This window comes from Phacochoerus africanus, chromosome 4 (genome assembly GCF_016906955.1).
Source record: "Phacochoerus africanus isolate WHEZ1 chromosome 4, ROS_Pafr_v1, whole genome shotgun sequence".
Classification (NCBI taxonomy): domain Eukaryota; kingdom Metazoa; phylum Chordata; class Mammalia; order Artiodactyla; family Suidae; genus Phacochoerus; species Phacochoerus africanus.
The window spans coordinates 135,155,694-135,165,084 of record NC_062547.1 but is presented as its reverse complement, the minus strand read 5'-3'; the positions used below and the strand labels follow the sequence as shown (position 1 = coordinate 135,165,084).

The following is a 9,391-nucleotide window of genomic DNA, read 5'->3' as shown; positions in this document are numbered from 1 at the left end:
GGGTGTGTACATTTACACCTTCAGGTCCACTGCTTTCATCAGATTCTCAAAGGTGTCTTTGATGCAAATACACAGCAATTAGGCAGCAAGGCTTGTGAATAAACTTGGACAAAGAGCCAAGAAAATGAGACTGTGTTTGGTGAGCCAAGTTTTCTTCACATTGCTGTCCTTTAAGCCCGCACAGACTCTTAAATATCACTCATTCCCTATGACCTCAGCCCTATCTATGGCTTTGTCATTAACATGTCTACCTTATGGGGGAGTAGCTCAAAGTCAAGGAATGAAGGGTTTCCTGCCTTTATCACACATTCAGGAAGCAAGAGTTAAAGGATGAAGGCCCAAGTCTGTCAGTCTCAGCTGTACCTCCTTACCCGACTTGACCAACAGTGCACTCTGTCTTACTGAAGTATGTTTTGAGGTACTTTAGCTTTGGTTCCTGAAAGGCTGGAATAATCATTCAAACATAAAGGAAAGATATAGCCTGGACCAGAATCTGAGCTAGCCTGTAAAAGTTGCTATGCTGGACCAGCAGGACTCCCTCAGTGGGTTAGGGATATGGCTTTGCCATGAGCTATGGTGTGGGTCACAGACACGGCTCAAATCTGGCTTTGTGGTGGCTCTGGTGTAGGCTGGTGCCTACAGCTCTGATTTGACCCCTAGCCTGGGAACCTCCATATGCCAAGAGTACAGCCCTAAAAGACAAAAAGAAAAAAAAAAGGAAATTTCTAGAAATGGAGTATTGAACCAGAAGCACAAAACTGTCAACACCTACCCCTACCATCTCATGGTGAAGGGAAAAGGGTACCTTTTCTCCCTGAAGGATGATTCAAAGGCTCTAAGACAGGGGTAACATTTTTCCATGAAGGGCCAGAGGAGGAATATTTTAGGCCTTATGGGCCATACATGGCTAAAAAAACCACTGTTAGCAACCCGGTACAAACACAGTCGGCTTGCTGACCCCAGTTCTAGAAACAAAGGGGTCACCTCACCCCCTCCTTTGACAGCTGACTTCCTCAGGCTAAGGCAGCCTTGCCTTAGGAGGAAAGGGGGTATAGCATAGCTTTAAGCTTTAAGAAGACAAACTTTGGAGTTCCTGTCGTGGCTCAGCAGTAAATCCTAATAGTATCCACGAGGATGCAGGTTCGATCCCTGGCCTTGCTCAGTGGGTTAAGGATCCGGCATTGCTGTGAGCTGTGGTGTAGGTCGCAGACGCAGTTCGGATCTGGTGTTGCTGTGGCTGTGGTGTAGGCCTACAGCTGTAGGTCCAATTAGACCCGTAGCCTGGGAACTTCCATATGCCTCAGGTGAAACCCTAAAAAGCAAAAAAAAAAACAAAAAACACTCCACAAACTTCAGGGCCAGTCTCTACCATTCACAACCTAGACAATTGTGGGCAAATCACTTCACCTCTCTGTGCCTGTGTCCTCATCTGCAAGAGGAGTTTAACAGTAATACTTCAAAAGTATTTGTGAATAAAAAACAAAAAACAAAGGTAGTTGAGGTTTAAAAGAGCTTATTCATGTAGAGGGCCAAGAAGAATACCTGACACACAATAATTACAATAGTTAGGAGATTTTATTGTCATGGGAGCAGAGGGCAGAAAGCCAACATTCGCTGTAGTCTGTGTTATTCACAACAGGTCAAGTACAGGAGTAGCTGCAGCTACATTCTTGTGGATTACAGAACAAAGGTGAGCCACACTCCTTCACCAAACTTACACTAGCCAAAATGGTTCAGGACTCATGCTGGGAGAAGAATTCATGAACTTGAAAATTACCAGTCACATCCAAGGATTATGCTCACAAAAACGCAAAATCGTAACAGTGCAGCCCATAGAAAGTTTATTGTGTCTTCAAGACACTACAATGTGGACTCTTCTCCCAGAGATGGGTCTTTCAGAGACAAGGAACCATCATCCTGATGAGTTGGTCATTTGTCATTTTCATAGGCAGCTGGATTCTTCCTCTTCGATTTCTCGAACTCCTGGGTTCCCCATGTGTAGACAAGATAAAACGCTACAAATGCTATAAAAAGAATAAGAGTAAGCAGAAAACACATATAAGACACATGGGTCCCAGTCCTCTCTTATGACTCACAGTATATTCTGATTTCCTGCCTGTAATTTCTAAGAAAACACTCTTAAAACAGATGATCAAGAAAGGTTACATTACACACCCATTTTGCAGGTGTGTAAAAAGGGTTTGCCCAGGAAAATGTGCCTATCCCTTCCCTGTTGCACTTTTTAAAATACTCTGAGATAACTGAGATAAAATTCACGTAACATGAACTTTATCATTTAACCATTTTGAAATATATTTCTATGGGCAGCAAAGTCACAAATATGTGCAACTATCCTATTAGCTGCACCCTTAATAAAAAACTATCCTATTAGCTAAGGAAAAAGTGGGTAAAGGTGACCTCAGAGGAAGACGTTGGCGTCCCAAGTGACCTTGGACCAGTCATTTAAGTTCTATGTGACTCACCCCTGTCATCTGGAAGATGGGAACGATGATATGACCAGTTCAAGGGCCTTCAGGAATATTCAACGAGAAAACGTGTGTATAGAGAGCTGCAGAGTGCCTACTCGTAGCAGAGCACTGAGGGGACCCGCAGTTCCCACTGTGACTAGGAGTCCAGCCCCCCCCCCCGCCGCCCAGCCAGGACACTCACGCGGCGCAACACGAAGGATGCACGCCCGAGTGCGGCGCAGCACATTGGGGATGCCCTTGGTGAAGTAGTGCGGGAAGGCGCGCTGCTCGAAGGGCGACAAGCTGTAGGTGATCACATGGCGCATCCGCGTCAGATGCCCAAACTCGCGACCCATGATCGCACCTGCGCCTGCAAGACGGGAAGAGGACAAGCGCTGGGTTCAGGCTCCGGATGCGCCGTCCCCAACCCGAGGCCCTCCCCAAAGCTCCTGACCCCTCCCGGGGCGACCGAGACCGAGCAACCGGACCCTACTCTCCAAACCGAGGTCACCTCGCCCTCCACAGCACGGGATTCATCGGCTTCCGCCTGCCACTTCCGGTAGGATCGGGCACTGCGCAAGGAGGCGGTGAGGTCACTTCCGGGAGGACCCATTCCCGGCGTTCTCCAGGGGAAGGCGCCATTGCTCCCAGTGTGGGAGTTAAGTACCCCCTTCAAGTGACGTGTGATGGACGGCGCCTGCCCGGAGTTCGGGCAGAGCACGGCTGAGCGGGCGCTGGAGCTCCGGCGTGGCTCAAGGTTTTCCTCCGGCCTCACCTCTCCCGGAAGACGCAAGAAGCGGCCGGAAACGAGCGGACTAAGAGTTGGAGAGCAAGGGGCCCGCCGACCTCAAGCGCCGCGCTGGCAGCGCGCTTAGGGCCCGGCGTCATCGCGCGGTGGAGAGCGCGCCTGAGGTCGGAGGAAGTCCAGCCGCCTTGCACCTGACGCGAGGTTTTACACGGTCTTGTTCTGTAGCAGGATCGGGGCTCGTTTATGTCCAGACCCTTCGAGACTCCAGGGCACGAATCAGGGACACGAATCTGGGGCTTCTCTTGGCAATCTGGATTATATTCCACTGGTAGGGTGTAGGTTTTCCCGAGAAAGAGTAAAAACGTTTCCTTAAACTCAGCCACGGGAGACCTCAAATAATTGTCCAGCAACTGATGAACTGCTGTTAGTGGTGGCAAGAGGCGACCTCCATAGCCCCCGCTCCCCCACCCCGACAGAGTTCAGCCTAGAGCGGGATGTCACGTGACCCACAATTCATTTCATTTCCAAGGAAGGGAGGCAGGAATGTTGCAGGTGATGCCGTTTTTTGTTTTTGCTTTTGTTTGGAAAATGCTTTCTACTTAAGGCGGCTACTGCCGCCCTGTACAGCTGACTGACTTTTTCATTTGATGCAGCGTATCTGTGAATGTTCCGTACACGAAATTGCTGGTCATATGTCATTTAAGACCAAGCTCGTTTTCAGCAGTTTGGATGTGTTTTATAACCCTTCCTAACCAAGGGCCAGGGAGGCTGAACAGGCGATAAACTTAAAATTTACAGATATACCTCGGTTTTATCAGCCTAGGTACTGAATAGACGGCTTCTTTATCTTGTACCTTGAGTGTACTCAGCTATTCAAGGTGCAGCCTTGTCTTCTTTCTCTAAAACATTATCTCTAACCTAATCTCAGACCAGAGGCAAGAACATACTTTAAACAGATGAAAACACAAATACCCTAGAAAATTCTCCCACCTTCTGGACGATTGATGAAAAATAAAACTTTGATTTTCCAGCACCTGAAAATATCAACCTTTCAACTAAAAGTATGTATAGATAAATGTGGAAAGTAAAGACATCAAGATACTATATTTTAAAATGAGTCAGGATTAAAGGTGACCTCCTACTTTTTAAAGCATGTTGCAGTCTTCCAATTACACATCCTTCCTAAGCTCCTTTTCAGAACTAGGGAACTTAACAGTTCTCTGCTCTCTGGAATTTCAGTGCCAGTTGTGACTTTCACCCTCCGAAGTAACATGCAGTAAATAATTATTCTAAGCACCTGGAAGCGGAGAGGTGGTGAGAATGAAAAGAGTAAACCTAATACCATAAATTGCATACCAACAGATCTGCGTATCATCATGAATAATAAATTAGCTTTTCCGCATGCCATGGGAATTTCAGCAAGCACCTAAGAAACGTTTTAAGAATCCTAATCTCTCACAAGAAAATTGGTGTTTTTAAGGTCATTCCTTAATTCCTCTTAGCCTTTCAGCTACACAGCTAGTCGATTAGTATAACAACTTGAGATGTTTAAGTAAATCTCAGGGGAAAGGGGAGACCGAAGCTGAATAACCAAGTAAATCTGTATCTAATTAGGACAAATTGAATAAATAGGGTGTTATAGCCAACACACAGCTGATAAAAATTATCTTCAGCTAGGCATCCTTGAGGTCTGATTACAGAAATGAACCTAGCCCACCCACACACCTAAAATTTATTTAAGAAACCAACCTTTGCTCTTCCTGGCTTTTAGGAAGAAGACTGGTATGGGGAAATGTGTTCCCTGCTAGTTCTTCCAAACTATGGCGCTTCCCAGAAAATTCTTCCTTTGTTTTTGCTGCTTTGCCTGGTTCTGTTTTCCTGTTAGCTGTGGTTCTCAGGCTTCTAGAGGAGAAGCTCACTTTGCAACTAGTGCTGCGTTGGAATCTGAGGCTGAGCCTTGGTCCTTGCTGCGGCCTCCAGATGAGAGACACAGATCTGGCCTCCCTTCCCCCCTCTTCAAGGTTCTGTATGATGGGCATGGGGGGTTGCCCAGGCTGCAGCCAGACTCCAGAGCTTTGCGCTACATGAAGAGGCTGTATAAAACATATGCTACCAAGGAGGGGATCCCTAAAGCCAACAGAAGTCACCTCTACAACACTGTCCGGCTCTTCGCACCCTGTGCCCAGCATAAGCAGGCTCCTGGGGACCAGGTGACAGGTGTGTAGGAGTATATGGCGTAATGGGTGGAGGGAGACAAAGGGTCTGCATTTCAATTGCTGAAAGAAGCTGGGCCTTGCTCCTTGACTTGTGTTGTACTTTGTGATACTCAATATCCAAATACAAGCAAATGCGGTACTTGATCTTGTTGTTTTTGCCCAATGCTCCCGTGAGTTAAGGTGGGCTAATATGATGCAATTTTAGAGCTAGAAGAGACTTGGAGTTCCTGTTGTGGCTTGGCAGTAAGGAACCCATCTAGTATCTGAGGATATGGGTTTGAACCCTGGCCCCACTCAGTGGGTTAAGGATCCGGCATTACTGTGAGCTGCGGAACTGTAGGTCACAGACGCAGCTCCAGTTCCACCCCTAGCCTGGGAACTTCAATATGCCGCTGTGGCCTTGATAAAAGAAAAAAAAAGACTTAATGGCTCTAAAGGCTGGGGAAAGTGCTGACAGAGGTGAGCGGCTTGTCCAGGATCACAAGTCAAGACTGGAAATGAGGTATTTTGATTTCCATTTGCTTATTTTTCCTATTCTAGCAAATGCTGGCATGGAAATGTGCCTAAAATCTCAACTGTTGGTCTGTTTATTAAATTGGATATTTTCCTCATGTTTGTTGCTTTCTGTGAAGAGAAAGCTTAAGTCCCCATGTGGAACAGTCGATCCTTAGAAGAACAAAGTGTTCATCAGTGATCTACGTGAGTGTGAGAAGGGAGCAGCGCTATTAAAAGGAAAAAAAAAACTGTATTCACTAACCCGAAATTGAAAACCTTTGTAACCCAGCCGTTCGTTTGTAGCTATTTAAAATCCCCCTTCCTTAAAGTCCTGTTTTGTCATAGTAGGTTTAGAACCTCCATTTGTTGTCAATCTCAAGTGTTCTAAATCAACTTACACAATTAAGTCTTCTTTGATTCAGTTGTAAGGACTTAAGAGTGTTTTCTTAACAAGCCTGGTGTTTGTTTTGTCTCTTTGCCTTTTCTAGGGCCGCTCCCGGGCCATATGGAGGTTCCCAGGCTAGTATCGGAGCTGTAGCCAACAGCCTACGCCAGAGCCACAGCAACACCGGATCCGAGCTGCGTCTGCGACCTGCACCACAGCTCGTGGCAGCGCTGGATCCTTAACCCACTGAGCAAGGCCAGGGATTGAACCCGCCACCTCTTGGTTCCCAGTTGGATTCGTTAACCACTGAGCCTCGATGGGATCTTCACAAGCCTGGCGTCTTTATTATAGTTTTTTTAAAGACTCTGCAGGAGAAAAATTCTGGGTGTTTTGTTTTGTTTTTGTTTGTTTGTTTCAGCCCTCTCTATGTTTGGAGCAAATTATTAAAATTCTGAAACTTCAGAGTGTAACAATTTCCTGTTTTAATTCACCACCACCCAAGCTGTTGTGAATTTCTGGTGATAAAGTATCCAGCTGTAAGTGCTAGGACTTCGTTGCAGTACTGATTTCCTGCGTTTTCTTAACCTCCATCCCATCCCCACTTTTGAGGCCTGAGGAAGTGGGAAAAGAGAGGGTTCGCCAAAGCACAGTCTGAGGAACTAATTCCTTGGTTTGACTTTTGATTTTGTTTGATTTGTCTCGAGCATTACCGGTGGATTCTCTTTTTTTCTTCTCAGGAACCCTTCCATCAGGGGACCTGCGGTTTAACCTGGATCGTGTTACTGCTGTTGAACATTTACTCAAGTCAGTCTTGTTATACACGTGGAACAACTCCGTTTCTTTTCCCTCCCCTGTTAAATGTGAGTGCAGCCTGGTGGTAAAAGAACCAGAGCTTTCTAACAAGACTCTGCCTAGAGCTCCATACTCATTTACCTTGAACTCACCATTCACATTTCGAAAGAAACATAAATGGATTGAGATTGATGTGACGGCCATCCTTCAGCCCCTAGTGGTCTCCAACAAGAGAGAGATTCACATGTCCATCGACTTTACGTGTGTGAAAGACCAGCTCCAGCATCTTTCAGCACAGGAAAGTCCGTGTAACATGACTCTTCTGGCAGCCCCCTCACTGCTTTTATATCTGAACGACACAAGCACACAGGCCTATCACAGGTGGTATTCCCTCCCCTGGAAAAGGAGGCCTTCACAGGGTCCTGACCAGAAAAGAGGGCTGTCTGAGGGTGCACGATCCTCTCGTCACCGGAGAGATCAGGACACTGTCAGCTCTGAATTGAAGAAGCCTCTGGTTCCAGCTTCATTCAATCTGAGTGAATACTTCAAACAGTTTCTTTTTCCCCAAAACGAGTGTGAACTCCACGACTTTAGACTGAGCTTCAGTCAGCTGAAGTGGGACAACTGGATTGTGGCCCCACACAAATACAACCCTCGCTACTGTAAAGGGGACTGTCCCCGGGCGGTCGGGCACCGGTATGGCTCTCCGGTTCACACCATGGTGCAGAACATCATCCACGAGAAGCTCGACTCCTCAGTGCCGCGACCATCCTGCGTACCTGCCAAGTACAGCCCTTTGAGTGTTTTGGCCATTGAGCCCGATGGCTCCATTGCTTATAAAGAATACGAAGACATGATAGCAACAAAGTGCACGTGTCGTTAACACAGGCTCCTCTGAACTCACACCTGGAGCCTCTTGGGCAAAGTGTACGCCTCGCACCTATCGGTGTGCCTCCGGGAGAGTTTCATGGGTTTGATCTCTAAATGTAATGCGGTGTGTGTTGTGGGAGGAGGAGCCTGTGTAGACAACACACTCTGGCATCTCGCAGTGTGAAGGGATAACTGCTGCCTTTCTTGTTTGCAAATGTAAATGAAATGTTCATTTGGAGCACTTGTTTTTTTTTCCCTAGGCCCTTTTTTTTTTTTTTTCTTATTGTGGGGTCTCGTTTTTGATGTGAGAAGAAAAATCTTAATTAGTGTAAATCCTGATGAGAATGGCAGCTGTAAACAGACAGTTCAGAGTGCTATAGTCTTATTTAATGGAGAAATAAATTCCTGTGAGTGGCATTAAATTTTCCATGTGTGTGGTGTTAATTAAAGATTTGCTTTTAAATGGTCATTTGGGAGGGAGAGGGAGTGTGTCTAAAAGTTAGCCTCATGAGCCCTTTGTGAGAGTGAGAGAGGCTAACTTCTCTGCCCAAATCCTGACAAGTGAGAGTTCCTAGAGAGTATGCAACTTTATGTTGGTAATTAGTACTAACTCTGCTCCTTCAATGGCTTGTGTAAATCAGTTGGCTCACATGAAGCAGTAACATTTGTCCCATTCATTTAAAGGAAATAGCCTTGCAAAATTTCCCAAGAAAATGCAGAGTTAAAGATGATGGAAAGGGATTTTTTTCCCCCGTGTATTTAAAGCCTCTGATTCTTTGGAAGGAGGTCGAGAAACGTTGTTTCTTGGTTGGTTGGTTTTTGCGGCTTTCCCTCAGCTCCCATCCCTCCACTTCCACAGATTTTTTTCCAGGTGGATTTAGCACTGTTAGCACTAAATGAAGCTGGGGGTGACAAGGTCATTACAGAGCAGGTCTTGTTAGGTAGGAGGGCTTTTTTATGTGGGTTTTCAATAAGTCTGCCTTGAGGGAGTGCTGGAGGCACAGTTGGGGCTGATGCAGTGATTTCTGTTTGAGAATTTGTAAAGCCCTAATCTACAAAGCAAAAGTAACTCAGATGCAAGAAGTACTTCTCATTCTTGTAAACAATCTTGGCTGGTGCTTAGTGTCTAAAGGAGTCAGCTGGGGAGTTCCCATCCTGGCTCAGCGGAAACGAATCCGACTAGGAACCATGAGGTTTCGGATTTGGTCCCTGGCCTAGCTCAAGAGGTTAAGGATCTGGTGTTGCCGTGAGCTGTGGCATAGATTGCAAGCGTGGCTTGGATCTGGCATTTCTGTGGCTGTGGCGTAGGATGGCAGCTGTAGCTTCGGTTAGACCCCTAGCCTGGGAACCTCCATATGCCCATGGGTGTGGCCCTAAAAAGCGCAAAAAAAAGTCAGCTGGGATTTTTTTTTTGTCT

General features: G+C 46.4%; 2 protein-coding genes across 5 annotated transcripts; one reads left to right on the top strand and one right to left on the bottom strand.

Moving 5' to 3' along the window:
* Nucleotides 1-1,556: 1,556 nt before the first annotated feature.
* Nucleotides 1,557-3,109, bottom strand: LOC125126330 (cytochrome b-c1 complex subunit 8). Of its 3 annotated transcripts, none has more exons than XM_047778610.1 (3): nt 2,980-3,109; nt 2,671-2,838; nt 1,557-2,024 (listed from the first exon to the last, which is right to left on the bottom strand). In XM_047778610.1, exons 2-3 carry the CDS (start codon nt 2,822-2,824, stop codon nt 1,930-1,932), a joined length of 249 nt encoding a protein of 82 aa, XP_047634566.1. In that variant the 5' UTR covers nt 2,825-2,838; nt 2,980-3,109; the 3' UTR covers nt 1,557-1,929. The 3 variants fall into 3 exon arrangements, with proteins under 3 accessions (XP_047634566.1, XP_047634565.1, XP_047634567.1); XM_047778609.1 differs by having other exon boundaries at nt 2,962-3,073; XM_047778611.1 differs by having other exon boundaries at nt 2,957-3,038.
* On the top strand, nt 3,110-8,396 carry GDF9 (growth differentiation factor 9). Of its 2 annotated transcripts, none has more exons than XM_047778608.1 (3): nt 3,110-3,417; nt 4,988-5,433; nt 7,050-8,396. In XM_047778608.1, exons 2-3 carry the CDS (start codon nt 5,037-5,039, stop codon nt 7,985-7,987), a joined length of 1,335 nt encoding a protein of 444 aa, XP_047634564.1. In that variant the 5' UTR covers nt 3,110-3,417; nt 4,988-5,036; the 3' UTR covers nt 7,988-8,396. The 2 variants fall into 2 exon arrangements, with proteins under 2 accessions (XP_047634564.1, XP_047634562.1); XM_047778606.1 differs by having other exon boundaries at nt 3,110-3,768.
* Nucleotides 8,397-9,391: the final 995 nt, after the last annotated feature.